General features: G+C 42.1%; 2 protein-coding genes across 5 annotated transcripts in view; one reads left to right on the forward strand and one right to left on the reverse strand.

Annotated features, from left to right (window-relative positions):
- LOC143806502 (embryonic protein UVS.2-like) overlaps positions 1-18,339 on the forward strand; it is a 207,906-nt gene that overhangs the window by 69,131 nt on the left and 120,436 nt on the right. The gene's annotated exons all lie outside the window — the stretch shown is intronic.
- Positions 7,831-18,339, reverse strand: part of LOC143806497 (microtubule-associated serine/threonine-protein kinase 2-like) — a 32,519-nt gene continuing 22,010 nt past the window's right edge. For both annotated transcript variants that reach the window (XM_077287099.1, XM_077287100.1), the window contains 10 exons: positions 13,066-13,204; positions 12,851-12,983; positions 12,495-12,660; positions 12,278-12,376; positions 11,612-11,734; positions 11,325-11,422; positions 11,138-11,229; positions 10,666-10,739; positions 8,566-8,658; positions 7,831-8,362 (listed from right to left, as the gene is read on the reverse strand). In XM_077287099.1, the coding sequence (XP_077143214.1) occupies positions 8,265-8,362; positions 8,566-8,658; positions 10,666-10,739; positions 11,138-11,229; positions 11,325-11,422; positions 11,612-11,734; positions 12,278-12,376; positions 12,495-12,660; positions 12,851-12,983; positions 13,066-13,204 (1,115 nt within the window). In that variant the 3' untranslated portion in view covers positions 7,831-8,264. The remainder of the gene's footprint in view (positions 8,363-8,565; positions 8,659-10,665; positions 10,740-11,137; positions 11,230-11,324; positions 11,423-11,611; positions 11,735-12,277; positions 12,377-12,494; positions 12,661-12,850; positions 12,984-13,065; positions 13,205-18,339) is intronic.

The raw sequence follows: 18,339 nt of genomic DNA on the forward strand, positions 1-18,339 counted from the left end.
AGAGCACTACAGATTAGCTCTGATATCAACGTTGCCAGGCATTGAACTGAAGGTCCAGGGAGCTTATATAGCAACACCCCTGACCTAACGACCCAGGTGAGCATACAAGGGATGATAGACATACCCAGAGAAAAATCACTAGTAGCCACTAGAGGGAGCCAAAAGGTAAATTCACAACACATGGGTATACATATTAGTCCTTACAATACCCCAAACATAAATGGGTCACACTCCGTAAGTATCACATCAACCCAGAACCAATCAAGGAACAAGGAGTGTATATATAAAATCAATAAAGTTTATTCATAACAAATACATAAAATCATTCAAGTATATACTGGATGCCTCAAGCCAAACTAGAGGACCAGCAGGTAATAACACACCACAAAGTATTCCATATTACTCAATTAATATACATTGCATGGCAGGGTTACATGTTCCCTCTGGAAAAGCAACCACACTTCATGGATGAACCTAAATTTACCATGTGTACTTGTATCATACAACTGCTCACATCACCATTGAGACTGCTTCCCTAAGTTCCCATATAAAGATCAAATAAGAAGACTGGCTTTGTGCCTAGTGAATAACCACTGCCTAAGGTGCATAAAGTAGCAAAAATACCTGAGTGGCATGTGTTCCCTGCTGCGTCTAACCCCGACGCGCGTTTGCCTATCCTTATTCCGGGGGCGTGCTTGGAGGAGAGACTGGGATCCCTTTTAACCATCCACTCTGCCCTCTGTCTCCCTGCCGCCTGAGGCCAAATGCTCAACTGGCCTCATTATAGGTGCGCCACTGACTATATGGAGGACTATGGGGGTGCATTATACAATATGGAGGACTATGGGATGCATTATACTACAAGTGCTGCAATGTATGAGACCAGCAATCAAAGTAAAAATTATACATGTCCCACAGTGAGACAAAGTACAAAAGTGAAAAAAGTAAAATAAAACGTAAAAAAACACAAAAAAGCGCACACAAATCACGGAAAGCCATTTTGCCACTAAAAACGCAGCATTTATAATAAATATAAAAGAAATGCACACATAATTGATTTTGCCACATCCGGAACAACCCACTCTATAAAACTGGCATGTCATTTATTCCATTTGTAGAACACCCAAAAAAATATTACACTTAAAAAATAAGCCATAATAAGGCTCATTCGGCAAAAAAAAAAAAACAGCTCTCAGAATATGATGATGCAAAAACAAATTCATTTTTGTAAAATAATGTTTTTGGTGTGTAAAAATAACAAAGCATAAAAATCTGTTATCGCTGTAATCGTGACAACCCAACAAACAAATTGGTCTCACTTGCTTGTGCCGATCGCCGGCAGAGCAGCCTGGGAAAATGAACAGGCATTTTCCTACACTACACCATTCAGAGCGGGTCAGGCCGGCAGGGAAGGCAGCATCAATGATGTCACCGGTAGTCACTGATGCTGCGCGGCAGCATCTCCTCATTCCCCAGCAGTGTGCAGCTGGGGCAGCAGCATCTTAGCACCATCCTGGTTGCAAACTGTATATCCTCCAGATATGGATTACTGCATGGAACACATCGACGGACAGGTATGGGTATATTGTTTATTTGTTTTTGTTTTGTTTTTTACAGGAGATCGAGGGCGTCACATGGATTAGCTGTTTAGTAAAGATGGCAAACTGTGTTTAGTGATTTATTTAATTAAAATACTATTTTCTGGCTGTGTCTTTTTTTAACCCATTACCAACTATAGGATTAGTAATGGAGAGGTGTCTTATTGACACCTCTCCATTACTAAGCCGGGCTTGATGTCACATTACAATCCAAAGGTGACATTAACCCCCATTACCCCATTTGCCACAACTACAGGGCAAGTGGGAAAAGAGAAGCTAAGTGCCGGAATTGTTGCATTTTACAGATGTGCCATTTCTGGAGTGGCTGAGTGCTGATGTTTGTAACCGGGGGGCCAATATCCATGGCCCCTTTCTAGGCTATGAATATCAGCCTGCAGCTGTCTGCATTGCCTTTACTGGTTATTAATTATAGAGGTACTCCACTTCATATTTTGGGGGGTTCCCCCATTTAATAGCCAGTAAAGGCTAAATATACAGCTGCGGGCTGATATAGCCTGGGAAGATCCATGGGTATTAACCCCTTCCCAGTCTAGAAACATCGGCCCCCAGTCGCTGGCTTTCCCTCTCTGGTTTAAAAAATTGCACTGGAGCCCACACCAGTTTTTCCCCCCAAAATAATCTTTTATTACATACATGCCCCCTAATTGCACACACACACTACTAATTGTATTGTCACTGACATCTATATTTTTATCTATTCTGCATCTTTTTACTGTATGTAAACCATGTCTCCTATCCTTTCAGCTTCTGCATTGATTTTACAGAAGCCAACAAATTAATTACCAGTTTTTCTTCTATCTTTCTGTACAATATAAATACATATATATGTGTGTCACTGACGTCTGTGTATATATATATATATGTATGTATTCTATGTCTATATATCTATTTTCTTTTATAACCTGTCAGTGTTATTTTTACAGTAGCCGCATATGAATTTTCAAAGGACACCAGTGCGTAAAAATCAGACAGCACTCACATGGTGCGAGTGCTGTGCGATTTTTTTTTTTCTTTCTCGCACCCATTGACTTCTATTGCGGGATGCAATTCATTTTCTGATTTTTTTCCAGCCCAATCGTGATCCGATCCGAGCTGGAAAAAAAATGCAGATGAAGACACCATCTTAGATTAACACTGGTCCGAATCCAATCCGATTTTTTTAACGGATTGAATTCGTCCGATTTCATCACAAGTGGGCATGAGCCCTTACTTGCTTACATTATTTACTTCACATATATAAACAGATATTAAGACTGTGATAAACTTTTTTTGAGCACCAAATCACCAGACAGGTTAATATGCTAGGTGGATGATGTGTGGATTATCGCGTCCCTGCATCATTCACACAGTCTCCCCGACATAGCGCTCCTGCACAGGCGTACTTCTCTGCCCTGATTAAGGCAGCGCAAAGTACTATCATTTTAATCAGTATAACGGCGCCAACCTGACACTGTCTGTAGTTTACTGTGCACAATCCTGCTGACAGGTTCCCTTTAACCCCTTAAGCCCCGAGGGTGGTTTGCACGTTAATGACCGGGCCAATTTTTACAATTCTGACCACTGTCCCTTTATGAGGTTATAACTCTGAAACGCTTCAACGGATCTTGGCGATTCTGACATTGTTTTCTCATGACATATTGTACTTCATGATAGTGGTAAAATTTATTCAATATAACTTGCGTTTATTTGTGAAAAAAATGGAAATTTGGTGAAAATTTTGAAAATTTTGCAATTTTCCAACTTTGAATTTTTATGCCCTTAAATCACAGAGATATGTCATGCAAAATACTTAATAAGTAACATTTCCCACATGTCTACTTTACATCAGCACAATTTTGGAACCAACATTTTTTTTTGTTAGGGAGTTATAAGGATTAAAAGTTGACCAGCAATTTCTCATTTTTACAACATCATTTTTTTTTAGGGACCACATCTCATTTGAAGTCATTTTGAGGGGTCTATATGATAGAAAATAACCAAGTGTGACACCATTCTAAAAACTGCACCCCTCAAGGTGCTCAAAACCACATTCAAGAAGTTTATTAACCCTTCAGGTGTTTCACAGGAATTTTTGGAATGTTTAAATAACATTAACTTTTTTTTTCACGCAAAATTTATTTCAGCTCCAATTTGTTTTATTTTACCAAGGGTAACAGGAGAAAATGGACCCGAAAAGTTGTTGTACAATTTGTCCTGAATACGCTGATACCCCATATGTGGGGGTGAACCACTGTTTGGGGTGCATGGCAGAGCTTGGAAGGAAAGGAGCGCCATTTTACTTTTCAATGCAAAATTGACTGGAAGTGAGATGGGACGCCATGTTGCGATTGGAGAGGCCCTGATGTGCCTAAACATTGAAACCCCCCACAAGTGACACCATTTTGGAAAGTAGACCCCTTAAGGAACTTATCTAGATGTGTGGTGAGCACTTTGATCCAACAAGTGCTTCACAGAAGTTTATAATGCAGAGCCGTAAAAATAAAAAAATCATATTTTTTCACAAAAATGATTTTTCGCCCCCAATTTTTTATCTTCCCAAGGGTAAGAGAAGAAATTAGACCACAAAAGTTGTTGTGCAATTTGTCCTGAGTACGATGATACCCCATATGTGGGGGTAAACCACTGTTTGGGCGCATAGCAGAGCTCAGAAGGGAAGGAGCGCCATTTTACTTTTCAATGCAAAATTGGAATTAAGATGGGACGCCATGTTGCGTTTGGAGAGCCCCTGATGTGCCTAAAAATTGAAACCCCCCACAACTGACACCATTTTGGAAAGTAGACCCCTTAAGGAACTTATCTAGATGTGTGGTGAGCACTTTGATCCAACAAGTGCTTCACAGAAGTTTATAATGCAGAGCCGTAAAAATAAAAAATCTTATTTTTTTCACAAAAATGATCTTTTCGCCCCCGATTTTTTATTTTCCCAAGGGTAAGAGAAGAAATTGGACCCCAAAAGTTGTTGTCCAATTTGTCCTGAGTACACTGATACCCCATATGTGGGGGGGGGACCACTGTTTGGGCGCATGGGAGAGCTCGGAAGGGAAGGAGCGCCATTTGGAATGCAGACTTAGATGGATTGGTCTGCAGGCGTCACGTTGCATTTGCAGAGCCCCTGATGTACCAAAACAGTAGAAACCGCCAAGAAGTGACCCCATATTGGAAACTAGACTTCTCAAGGAACTTATCTAGATGTGTTGTGAGAACTTTGAACCCCCAAGTGTTTCACTACAGTTTATAACGCAGAGCCGTGAAAATAAAAAATATTTTTTTTTCCACAAAAATTATTTATTAGCCCCCAGTTTTGTATTTTTCCAAAGGTAACAGGAGAAATTTGACCCCAAAAGTTGTTGTCCAATTTGTCCTGAGTATGCTGATACCCCATATGTGGGGGGGAACCACTGTTTGGGCGCATGGCAGAGCTCGGAAGGGAAGGAGCGCCATTTGGAATGCAGACTTAGATGGATTGGTCTGCAGGCATCACGTTGCATTTGTAGAGCCCCTGATGTACCCAAACAGTAGAAACCCCGCACAAGTTACCCCATATTGGAAACTAGACCTTCCAAGGAACTTATCTAGATGTGTTGTGAGAACTTTGAACCCCCAAGTGTTTCAGTACAGTTTACAGCACAGAGCCGTGAAAATAAAAAAATCTTTTCTTTCCCACAAAAATGATTTTTAGCCCCCCAAATTTTTAATTTCTCAAGGATAACAAGAGAACTTGGACCCCAAAAGTTGTCCAATTTGTCCCGAGTACGCTGATACCCCATATCTTGGGGTAAACCCCTGTTTGGGCGCACGGGAGAGCTCGGAAGGGAAGGACCACTGTTTTACTTTTTCAACGCAGAATTGGCTGAAATTGTGATCTTACGCCATGTCGCGTTTGGAGAGCCCCTGATGTGCCTGAACAGTGGAAACTCCCCAATTCTACCTGAAACCCTAATCCAAACACACCCCTAACCCTAATCCCAACGGTAACCCTAACCACACCCTTAACCCTGACACACCCCTAACTCTAATCCCAACCGTAAATGTAATCCAAACCCTAACTTTAGCCCCAACCCTAACCCTAAATTTAGCCCCAACCCTAACCCTAACTTTAGCCCCAACCCTAACCCTAACTTTAGCCCCAACCCTACCCCTAGCCCTAACCCTAGCCCTAACCCTAGCCCTAACCCTAGCGTTAACCCTAGTCCTAACCCTAACCCTAGCCCTAACGCTAGCCCTAACCCTAGCCCTAACCCTAATGGGATAATGGAAATAAATACATTTTTTATTTTATTTTTATTTTTCCCTAACTAAGGGGCTGATGAAGGGGGGTTTGATTTACTTTTATAGCGTTTTTTATATCGGATTTTTATGATTGGCAGCTGTCACACACTAAAAGACGCTTTTTTATAGCAAAAAAGTTTTTGCGTCTCCACATTTTAAGAGCTATAACTTTTCCATATTTTAGTCCACAGTGTCATGTGAGGTCTTGTTTTTTGCGGGACGAGTTGACGTTTTTATTGGTAACATTTTCGGACACGTGACAGTTTTTGATCACTTTTTATTCCGATTTTTGTAAGGCGGAATGACCAAAAACCAGCTATTCATGAATTTCTTTTGGGGGAGGCGTTTATACCGTTCCACTTTTGGTAAAATTGATGAAACAGTTTTATTCGTCGGGTCAGTACGATTACAGCGATATCTCATTTATATCATTTTTTTATGTTTTGGCCCTTTTATACAATAAAAGCTATTTTATAGAAAAAATTATTATTTTGGCATCGCTTTATTCTGATGACTATAACTTTTTTATTTTTTTGCTTATAATGCTGTATGGCAGCTCGTTTTTTGCGGGACAAGATGATGTTTTCAGCGGTACCATGGTTATTTATATCCGTCTTTTTGATCGCGTGTTATTCCACTTTTTGTTCGGCGGTATGAGAATAAAGCGTTGTTTTTTGGCTCGTTTTTTTTTTCTTACGGTGTTCACTGAAGGGGTTAACTAGTGGAACAGTTTTATAGGTTGGGTCGTTACGGACGCGGCGATACTAAATGTGTACTTTTATGGTTTGTTTTTTTTATTTAGATAAAGAAATGTATTTATGGGAATAATATATTTTTTTTTACTTTATTTAGGAATTTTTTATTTTTTTTTTACACATGTGGAATTTTTTTTTTTTTAACTTTTTTACTTTGTCCCAGGGGGGGACATCACAGATCGCTGATCTGACAGTTTACACAGCACTCTGTCAGATCAGCGATCTGACTGACAGCGCTGCAGGCTTACCAGCGCCTGCTCAGGACCCGGAAGTAATCCCTGCAGGACCCGGATGCAGCCCCGCTGCCATTTTAGATCCGGGGCCTGCAGGGATAGGAGGTAAGAGACCCTCGCAGCAACGCAATCACATCGCGTTGCTCCGGGGGTCTCAGGGAAGCCCGCATGGAGCCCCCTCCCTGCGCGATGCTTCCCTATACTGCCAGAACACTGCGATCGTTTGATCGCAGTGTGCCGGGGGTTAATGTGCCGGGGGCGGTCCGTGATGTCAGCTGCGATAATCAGCTGACACCCGGCCGCGATCGGCCGCGCTCCCCCCGTGAGCGCTGCCGATCGCCCTGGACGTACTATCCCGTCACTGGGAATTAAGTCCCAGGTCACCTTGACGGGATAGTACGTCCAATGAGATTAAGGGGTTAAGACTGCATGAACATGTCACTAGCCAATGTCTGTATATGTGCAGATACTGAGTGCTACTGAGTGCAGTGGGCAAAACGTAGATTACTGAGATGACTTAATAGTCCTGCCAAAAATGATCTGTATTTAGTGCACACTTAAATCCATAGACAGTGGGAATGAACCTGATTGTCTGAAGTAGTGCCCTCCTGAGAGCTGATGAAGCACAGAAAAAGTCATGGGAGTGGGAGAACCTGATTATTGAGGATGCTAGTCTTAGCTCATTGGAGTGTAGATATGGTAGTAGAGTGGCAAATGGGAGGAGTTGTAGGACAGTGCAGCACTGTGGAGAGCTTTGTGGGAGAGTGCAATGACTGGTACTGAGTGGCGGCATCGGTGTAGCTGCTGGACAGAAATATGAGCCTGACTGCTGCATTCAGGATAATGACAAATGCATTTAGTGACAAGAAGAGCAATTAGTACCTTACAATTAGTTGTGAATTCAAGATGAAAAGGAATCAGAGCAACAGTAACGGCTTTTAGTTATTTTTTTTATTAATATTAAGATAGAAGGTTAAGGAATTAACAAATCCAGGAACATTATCAATAGACGAAATCATAGTCAGGAACAATGCCGAGGTCAGGTACCAGGTGACCAGTAAAAGCCAAGTCTGGCGAGCAGTATGAATAAGAGTCTGGCGAGCAGTATGAATAAGAAGGTTAAGGGATTAACAAATCCAGGAACATTAGCAATAGATGAAATCATAGTCAGGAACAAAGCCGGGGTCAGGTACCAGGTGATCAGTAAAAGCCAAGTCTGGCGAGCAGTATGAATACCGCGGCGCCTGGTGACAGAGGCAGAACATGTCCGGGTAAAGATGTAACGTCAGAAGGCCACATGTAGATGGTAAAGATCCTTCTATACAGGTCCAGCAGTGATGGTGGATCTGCTGGACTTCAGGGTGCTAGATGTGGAGGTTTCCAGTGTTTTAGGTGGGGCTGGGGCAACAGCAACAACATGTAAATGCGCGAGCAGCCCTGGATAATCCACTCCAGCAGGATGATAAGATCCGGTGGAGACGGGAACCTGTGAGAAGAGAAGTAAATATAATGTAAGTGACGGGACTCCATATTACATGATACTACTGTGCGGTCACTGTGGCCGGACATCAGAGGAATCTTATCATACAGATGTCAGGGATCACTGTCAGCCATCAGATAATATCTTCTCCACATGAATTTTTCTCATTGATTGACATCACACAACACTGAGCTGATTCTCACACTTACCTTGTCTCTTTTCCTCCTTTTCTTCATTTTTTGAGTTTTGTTGTGCTCTAATCAAAGGTATCGAAGATTTTATGTCCTCGTGAACTGGAATATCTGATCAGAATGTAAAAAAAAAAAAATCAGTAGCAATGTATTCTTATAGTATCTGCTTTGTATCTATAACGTAAGCAAAGGGACGACTTATTACATGTCACTATTGTGCAGTCGCTGTGGCCAAACGGCAGAGAAATCTTATTCATAAAGAGATCAGGGATCATTTATGATCATCGACCCCCCCATGTTATTTTCTTTTATTTAAATAAAAAATTTTTTAAAAAAAACGGCGTAGGGTCACCTCTATTATTGATAGCCAGCCAATGTAAAGCAGACAGCTGAGGGCTAGTATTCTCAAGCTGGGAAAGTCCATGGATATTTGGCTCTCCCCAGCCTAAAAAAACCATACCGCAGCCGCCCCAAAAAAGGTGCATCCATTAGATGAAAAGTCCTTTAATTGTAAAAAGAACTCGCCAACCCTCTTTTACCCATTTTTTACCTTTTAAAAAAAAACAATCCAAAGGGATCCACCGTAGATCGATCCTATGTACCACAATGATCCCGGATAAGGTTACTAATGTCAGCGCTCATCTCAGCAGCTGGATTCACACGCTACTGTCATTGTGTTCTGGCTGGTACAGGCACCAGCTGGTGAGTACTATGATCAGCAATGCCTGCTCTTGCTGCTATCAGCGAGATCAGGCAACGCTGATGACAGTAGTAGTTATCATCTGACACCTGAGCCACCGTAATCTTTTCACCGCCAGTAACAGACGCACACTCACATGTTGTCCTGTGTGACAGCGTGGGAACCCATCTGTTTATTCAGATACCTGAATGACTAACCCTAAGCCCGTGACAAAATGAAGGGTGGGGCAGCACTTCTACTAGGAAGACGCTGAAGGTTGGGCACGGATCTCTGGCGCCTCCCTCTTTTATCCTCTCCCTCTTTATTTACTAATACATGCACCAATCAGAGTCAGTTTACAGGGAAGGAAACCTATCTTTCCCATGCTATGGTCCCCTGACTGGCCAGGTTTGCTAGCCAACTACCTGCAAAGCACTTGTGAGTATGTACAATGGCAAAAAAGAGAGAGAAAGATATTTTCCCACCATTTAACCCCTTCAGGAGGAAATATAACAAATAGGGTAATGCCATGTATATCTTTCGTGAAGGTCCAGGGATCACCATTACTTTTGCTGAATTGGTTCTACTTTTTGGGATAATTGTCAAGAGTGTGTCTCGTCCTCCTGGGAGATCTGGGGTTAGAAGATCACTACTTATTGTGAATTGCAGATCTTCCATTTTTTGTGTCCCATATTAAATGAATTTAATTTCCTTTGGTGCTGAAGAGTTTAACGACCATTTCTAGGCTGCTTTAGACTCAGGCCTCTCTACCTTCAAGAGTACCCCCGGGACAGGAATAGTTGAGGTCCCAGTTCCAGGGACAGTTTGAGGCCCCTTTTGTTACCGAAAACCGTCACAGCGTGACAGTAGTTCATCCATAAAAATAATGATTTCTTAGGTAATGAAATATCCTATGTAATTATTTTGTATTTCTAGGTTTACAATGCTATAAAAGCGACTTTTTGAGGCCAGAATTTTATTTTAATTAATTAACTATTAATTATTTCAAAAACTAGAGCCAATCTGGCAAAACCAAAGCAATATTTTTAATCAGCACCAAAAACTTAATATAAAACTGTTAAGACATCGTTGGCACCAAAATTTCTGTTTACCAGCGCAATGTAAGTAAAGGAACTCCTTATTACATGATACTATTGTGCACGAACAGCAGAGGAATGTTATCATACAGAAGTCAGCGATCATTGTCAGCCATCATACATGCGACAATCCCATCACTGACAGATAACATCTGCTCCAGATGAATGATCGGGTAATCTGGGAAAACTGTACAAAGTTAGAGAAATGTATGGGCCTATGGGCAACATAATTGGGATCCATGAAACATGGACAGTATAGGAGACCAATTACAGAAAAAACATGTGGAAATATGTGAGATGAAGTCAACATTCTCATTTGTAGTGCTGTAGACATGTACATACCTGACAATGGGGACGAGCATGGTAAACTGGTAATAGCATCATCTCTAATAGATGCAGGAACAGATTCTTTCTGCCTGTTTGGAAGAAGAAAAACGTGTAAATCACAAGTAAAAGCAGTATAAAAGGGGTTGCCTCAGTAGTTTAACACCAACTATAAGGCCTATTAGGACATATAAGAGTTATAGTGGGGAAGGTTTCCTGCTTAAATCTATTTTTTATAGAGCAGAGGGAAAAACAACTACAAAGAATGGCTGGCATGTATTACTACATCTCCTACAGTGTGGGCAGCACTAAAAGTGCATGACTGGCTGCAGGTATAGGATGTTACCATCAGCAGTTTCTGAAGCCTAATGACTGCTAATCATGGGGGGATGGATGATGTAATTGATATTATGGTATTTATGTCCTATATTTGGGGTTGTGCACATATATCAGCCTGGAGCTGCAAGTAATGACCCTATAATCTACTCACATTTCTAAGATGTTTGTGCAGGATGCTTGTGTAAATTCTGCAGGTGACTTGGGATCCTCATTATTCATCCTCCTGGTAGCGGTGGTACAGAGCTAAATGGGGACAACAAGAAGATATGAAATCCTTTTTTTTCTTTCTTTTAGATGTTTTTTTTTACATTTTTTGTATTTGCTGTTCTCATACTTACTTTAGAAAGCCATTCAGAAGAAGATGTAAAATTTTGGTAGATAAAGCTCTCGTCCTCCTCATCCTCTGAGACCAGATGTTTGTTTATATCAGAGTGATCTACAAGACATAGGTAATGAAGTATTATTAAAGGTTGTCAATATAGCACAGTCACCATTTATCCATAATATTAATGGGAACCGATTGTGTCAAACTATGGTACATGAGACAAACAGCTGCTTAGTCTATCAAACTATGGTACATGAGACAAACAGCTGCTTAGTCTAGATGACGTCTTCTTCTACTTACTGATACAGAATCTTGCGTCCACACGTGACACAAGCTGAGGAACATACTCCGGCTTCTGACTTAGAAGGTTGTCAAAGTCTAAGCCAATCAGGAATGGATGACCCTTGATCTCAAATGCTCCTGCTGGAAAATACAAAATAAAAGTGTTGTGGATATTGTCAGAGACTGTTCCATACCTGAACTGTTTAACTGAGTCTGAACTAATGAACATTTCTGAGCAAACATGAAGGAAATAATATGACTAGTGATGAGCGAATATACTCATTACTGGAGATTTCTCGAGCATGCTCGGGGGTCCTCTGAGTATTTTTTAGTGCTTGGAGTTTTAGTTTTTCTTGCCGCAGCTGAATGATTTACATCTGCTAGCCAGCATAAGTACATGTGGGGATTCCCTAGCAACCAGGCAACCCCCACATGTACTTATGCTGGCTAACAGATGTAAATCTTTCAGCTGCGGCAAGAAAAACTGAAACTCCGAGCACTAAAAAAATACTCGGAGGACCCCCGAGCATGCTCGAGAAATCTCCAGTAATGAGTATATTTGCTCATCACTAAATATGACTGAAAGTCATATTATGAAGAATTAGAAATGGATGAGCTGATAGAGAACTGCTAATTCTCATAGACATGAGCGATATGTCCTATGTGTAATAAGAAAATTGTTACCTGTCCCAAGTCTTTGTTTAGGTTTTTTTCTCAGCAGTTTAGTGATGAGGCACCAAGTATTAAAGTTAGGAACGTGATAGAAATCCCAACATAGGTGTCCTGTTATATAGAAAAATTACAGAAAATGAAAACATTTTTATTGGTCTGTAAGACAAAGCTAAGGAAATAAGTAAACAAATGTAACCAACCAAAGCAATGATTGGATTATTCCACTTACCACCGACAATATTTTTAAAAAGGTCAGCTGGGGATTTCCCATCAAATGGTACAGATCCCACAAGGAATTGATGTAGTATGATCCCCATTGCCCACCAGTCAACAGGTCTTCCATAGCCTTGTTTCAGGATGACCTCTGGGGCTACATAATGTGGGGTGCCAAGGACCTGGAAACCAACAGAAGAAAGAGAAGAGATTGATCATACCATTATTATGACAAGTTCCCACCATAAAAACACAATGACATAAGATAAAATATCAGCGGAAAAGATCTCTAGAAATGAAGATTACAGAGAAGAAACAACAGTGTGATGAGATTAGTAAAGAACAAGCTGCGTTTCTGTAAGTGATGCCCACCTCATGGTCCCGGAACTCTCTGCTGATCTCCTCTGGTAATTGCTTGTAGTTGTTGTTTTTTGGTATCATGACGCCAACTTTTGAAATACCAAAATCAGTAACTTTAATGTGTCCAGTAGATGTTATCAGGAGGCTGTGAAAGAAAAGATGGTTTAAACCTTGCAGACTATATGATAATAAATAACTCCCTTTATCATACTACAGGGGGCACTTACTTCCCTGGCTTCAGGTCTCTGTGGACCACACCATAGCTGTGCAAGTATTCTACAGCAACAACCGCTTCTGCAAAGTACAAGCGGGCCAAGGGGACAGGTAAACGACCCCTGGTGTTTAATAGGGTCTGACAGTCTCCACCTGTAGAAAAAAAGAAATATGACCGGTGAGGGGTTTATAAAGCAGATCACCATGATGTATAATGAGAAGTGAGCCGAGATATTTGGCAGGAGAGAATATATACAGCTAGAATGAATAGTGCACATAATATTAGACTAAAGTAGTGGTGAAATGTGGTCCATGTAACTAAGGCCATGTGCACACGTTCAGTATTTTTCGCGTTTTTTCGCTATAAAACGTGATAAAAACGCAAAAAAAACGCTTACATATGCCTCCCATTATTTTCAGTGTATTCCGCATTTTTGGTGCACATGCTGTATTCTTTTCCGCAAAAACATCGCATAGCAGAAAAAAAAGCAACATGTTCATTATATTTGCGGAATTGCGTGGATTCCGCACACCTAGGAATGCATTGATCTGCTTTCTTCCCGCACGGGGCTGTGCCCACCATGCGGGAAGTAAGCAGATTATGTGCGGTTGGTACCCAGGGTGGAGGAGAGGAGACTCTCCTCCACGGACTGGGCACCGTATAATTGGTAAAAAAAAAGAACTAAAATAAAAAATAGTCATATACTCACCTTCGATGGCCCCGGAGTCTTCCCGCCTCTCAGGTGCATGCTGCCGCTTCCGTTCCTATAGCTGGTGTGTGTGAAGGACCTGCGATGATGTCGCGGTCTTGTGATTGGTCGCGTGACCGCTCATGTGACCGCTCACGTGACCGCGACGTCATCGAAGGTCCTGCACACACACACCATCTATAGGAACGGACGCCGCTGAGGAGATCGACTGTCTGCAGGTGAGTATAACCATTTTTTAAAGTTTTTTTTATTATTTTTAAACATTCTATCTTTTACTATTGATGCTGCATAGGCAGCATCTATAGTAAAAAGTTGGTCACACTTGTCAAACACTATGTTTGACAAGTGTGACCAACCTGTCAGTCAGTTTTCCAAGCGATGCTACAGATCGCTTGGAAAACTTTTGCATTCTGCAAGCTAATTTCGCTTGCAAAATGCTAAAAAAAACGCGAAAAAAACGGAAGAAAAAAATGCGGATTTCTTGCAGAAAATTTCCGGTTTTCTTCAGGAAATTTCTGCAAGAAATCCTGACGTGTGCACATACCCTAATAACATAAAGTGATATCACATCTTGTCTACAGCTGAAGATACTATCTATTTATCTATCTATCTATCTATCTATCTATCTATCTATCTATCTATCTATCTATCTATCTATCTATCTATCTATCCATCCATTGAAGCCCCTTAGTGTTCTCACCAGAAATATACTTTTTATGGCCATTTCAAAGCTTGATGCCCTCAATAGTGCCCCCACCCAAACACAGAGTATGGTTCCCCTTGTGAATCCTCCTCCCTACAGTATCACCCCACATATACGGTGTCAGTATGATGCCCCCACTCAGTATGATGGCGCCCACAGTCCCTATACTCAGTATAATGTCCCAAGCAGACTCTCACACAATATAATGGCCTCCACATGTCGTCACTTAGTATAAAGGCCCCCACAGCTCCTCACACATAATTTGGACCCTAACACAGAATGAGGACCCCCACACAAAATAAGGACCTCCACAGCACACCACTCAGTATGAAGACCCCACTCTGTACAGGGACGTTCACTTTTGACAAGTCAATCTGGGGGTATTAGCAGGCTCCCATTGCCTCGCACACAGTACTATGTCCCCCACAGCCACCCAATCAGTATTATGGCCCCTACAAATGCTGACAATAAATAATATGCAAATTGCCTCTTCTGAGAAAAAGAGGACTTAAACTCTACAGCGCCACCTATTGGAAGTAGCGATCCTACAAGTCACAATCAACCCTTTAACGAGTCATACAATATGACTTAGGATAAAAGCCAAATCAGTATCTCAATTCGCAGACACGGTGTTTCGGGCTGTTGGCCCTCGTCAGTGCGAAGCATGAGAACTGATTTGGCTAGGTGAGAGGCTCTGGACATGGGGTCTAAGGGGTATCGTTTCTCCTTATGGAGAGTGACATACCATCTCTGGCTTGTCAAGGTAAGGAGGCTTATTTGCCGTACAATGCTCCTCTGGGAATTTAAATATGCAAATTGCCTCTTCTGAGAAAAAGAGGACTTAAACTCTACAGCGCCACCTATTGGAAGTAGCGATCCTACAAGTCACAATCAACCCTTTAACGAGTCATACAATATGACTTAGGATAAAAGCCAAATCAGTATCTCAATTCGCAGACACGGTGTTTCGGGCTGTTGGCCCTCGTCAGTGCGAAGCATGAGAACTGATTTGGCTAGGTGAGAGGCTCTGGACATGGGGTCTAAGGGGTATCGTTTCTCCTTATGGAGAGTGACATACCATCTCTGGCTTGTCAAGGTAAGGAGGCTTATTTGCCGTACAATGCTCCTCTGGGAATTTAAATATGCAAATTGCCTCTTCTGAGAAAAAGAGGACTTAAACTCTACAGCGCCACCTATTGGAAGTAGCGATCCTACAAGTCACAATCAACCCTTTAACGAGTCATACAATATGACTTAGGATAAAAGCCAAATCAGTATCTCAATTCGCAGACACGGTGTTTCGGGCTGTTGGCCCTCGTCAGTGCGAAGCATGAGAACTGATTTGGCTAGGTGAGAGGCTCTGGACATGGGGTCTAAGGGGTATCGTTTCTCCTTATGGAGAGTGACATACCATCTCTGGCTTGTCAAGGTAAGGAGGCTTATTTGCCGTACAATGCTCCTCTGGGAATTTAAATATGCAAATTGCCTCTTCTGAGAAAAAGAGGACTTAAACTCTACAGCGCCACCTATTGGAAGTAGCGATCCTACAAGTCACAATCAACCCTTTAACGAGTCATACAATATGACTTAGGATAAAAGCCAAATCAGTATCTCAATTCGCAGACACGGTGTTTCGGGCTGTTGGCCCTCGTCAGTGCGAAGCATGAGAACTGATTTGGCTAGGTGAGAGGCTCTGGACATGGGGTCTAAGGGGTATCGTTTCTCCTTATGGAGAGTGACATACCATCTCTGGCTTGTCAAGGTAAGGAGGCTTATTTGCCGTACAATGCTCCTCTGGGAATTTAAATATGCAAATTGCCTCTTCTGAGAAAAAGAGGACTTAAACTCTACAGCGCCACCTATTGGAAGTAGCGATCCTACAAGTCACAATCAACCCTTTAACGAGTCATACAATATGACTTAGGATAAAAGCCAAATCAGTATCTCAATTCGCAGACACGGTGTTTCGGGCTGTTGGCCCTCGTCAGTGCGAAGCATGAGAACTGATTTGGCTAGGTGAGAGGCTCTGGACATGGGGTCTAAGGGGTATCGTTTCTCCTTATGGAGAGTGACATACCATCTCTGGCTTGTCAAGGTAAGGAGGCTTATTTGCCGTACAATGCTCCTCTGGGAATTTAAATATGCAAATTGCCTCTTCTGAGAAAAAGAGGACTTAAACTCTACAGCGCCACCTATTGGAAGTAGCGATCCTACAAGTCACAATCAACCCTTTAACGAGTCATACAATATGACTTAGGATAAAAGCCAAATCAGTATCTCAATTCGCAGACACGGTGTTTCGGGCTGTTGGCCCTCGTCAGTGCGAAGCATGAGAACTGATTTGGCTAGGTGAGAGGCTCTGGACATGGGGTCTAAGGGGTATCGTTTCTCCTTATGGAGAGTGACATACCATCTCTGGCTTGTCAAGGTAAGGAGGCTTATTTGCCGTACAATGCTCCTCTGGGAATTTAAATATGCAAATTGCCTCTTCTGAGAAAAAGAGGACTTAAACTCTACAGCGCCACCTATTGGAAGTAGCGATCCTACAAGTCACAATCAACCCTTTAACGAGTCATACAATATGACTTAGGATAAAAGCCAAATCAGTATCTCAATTCGCAGACACGGTGTTTCGGGCTGTTGGCCCTCGTCAGTGCGAAGCATGAGAACTGATTTGGCTAGGTGAGAGGCTCTGGACATGGGGTCTAAGGGGTATCGTTTCTCCTTATGGAGAGTGACATACCATCTCTGGCTTGTCAAGGTAAGGAGGCTTATTTGCCGTACAATGCTCCTCTGGGAATTTAAATATGCAAATTGCCTCTTCTGAGAAAAAGAGGACTTAAACTCTACAGCGCCACCTATTGGAAGTAGCGATCCTACAAGTCACAATCAACCCTTTAACGAGTCATACAATATGACTTAGGATAAAAGCCAAATCAGTATCTCAATTCGCAGACACGGTGTTTCGGGCTGTTGGCCCTCGTCAGTGCGAAGCATGAGAACTGATTTGGCTAGGTGAGAGGCTCTGGACATGGGGTCTAAGGGGTATCGTTTCTCCTTATGGAGAGTGACATACCATCTCTGGCTTGTCAAGGTAAGGAGGCTTATTTGCCGTACAATGCTCCTCTGGGAATTTAAATATGCAAATTGCCTCTTCTGAGAAAAAGAGGACTTAAACTCTACAGCGCCACCTATTGGAAGTAGCGATCCTACAAGTCACAATCAACCCTTTAACGAGTCATACAATATGACTTAGGATAAAAGCCAAATCAGTATCTCAATTCGCAGACACGGTGTTTCGGGCTGTTGGCCCTCGTCAGTGCGAAGCATGAGAACTGATTTGGCTAGGTGAGAGGCTCTGGACATGGGGTCTAAGGGGTATCGTTTCTCCTTATGGAGAGTGACATACCATCTCTGGCTTGTCAAGGTAAGGAGGCTTATTTGCCGTACAATGCTCCTCTGGGAATTTAAATATGCAAATTGCCTCTTCTGAGAAAAAGAGGACTTAAACTCTACAGCGCCACCTATTGGAAGTAGCGATCCTACAAGTCACAATCAACCCTTTAACGAGTCATACAATATGACTTAGGATAAAAGCCAAATCAGTATCTCAATTCGCCGACACGGTGTTTCGGGCTGTTGGCCCTCGTCAGTGCGAAGCATGAGAACTGATTTGGCTAGGTGAGAGGCTCTGGACATGGGGTCTAAGGGGTATCGTTTCTCCTTATGGAGAGTGACATACCATCTCTGGCTTGTCAAGGTAAGGAGGCTTATTTGCCGTACAATGCTCCTCTGGGAATTTAAATATGCAAATTGCCTCTTCTGAGAAAAAGAGGACTTAAACTCTACAGCGCCACCTATTGGAAGTAGCGATC

This window comes from Ranitomeya variabilis, chromosome 2, assembly GCF_051348905.1.
Source record: "Ranitomeya variabilis isolate aRanVar5 chromosome 2, aRanVar5.hap1, whole genome shotgun sequence".
Lineage (NCBI taxonomy): Eukaryota > Metazoa > Chordata > Amphibia > Anura > Dendrobatidae > Ranitomeya > Ranitomeya variabilis.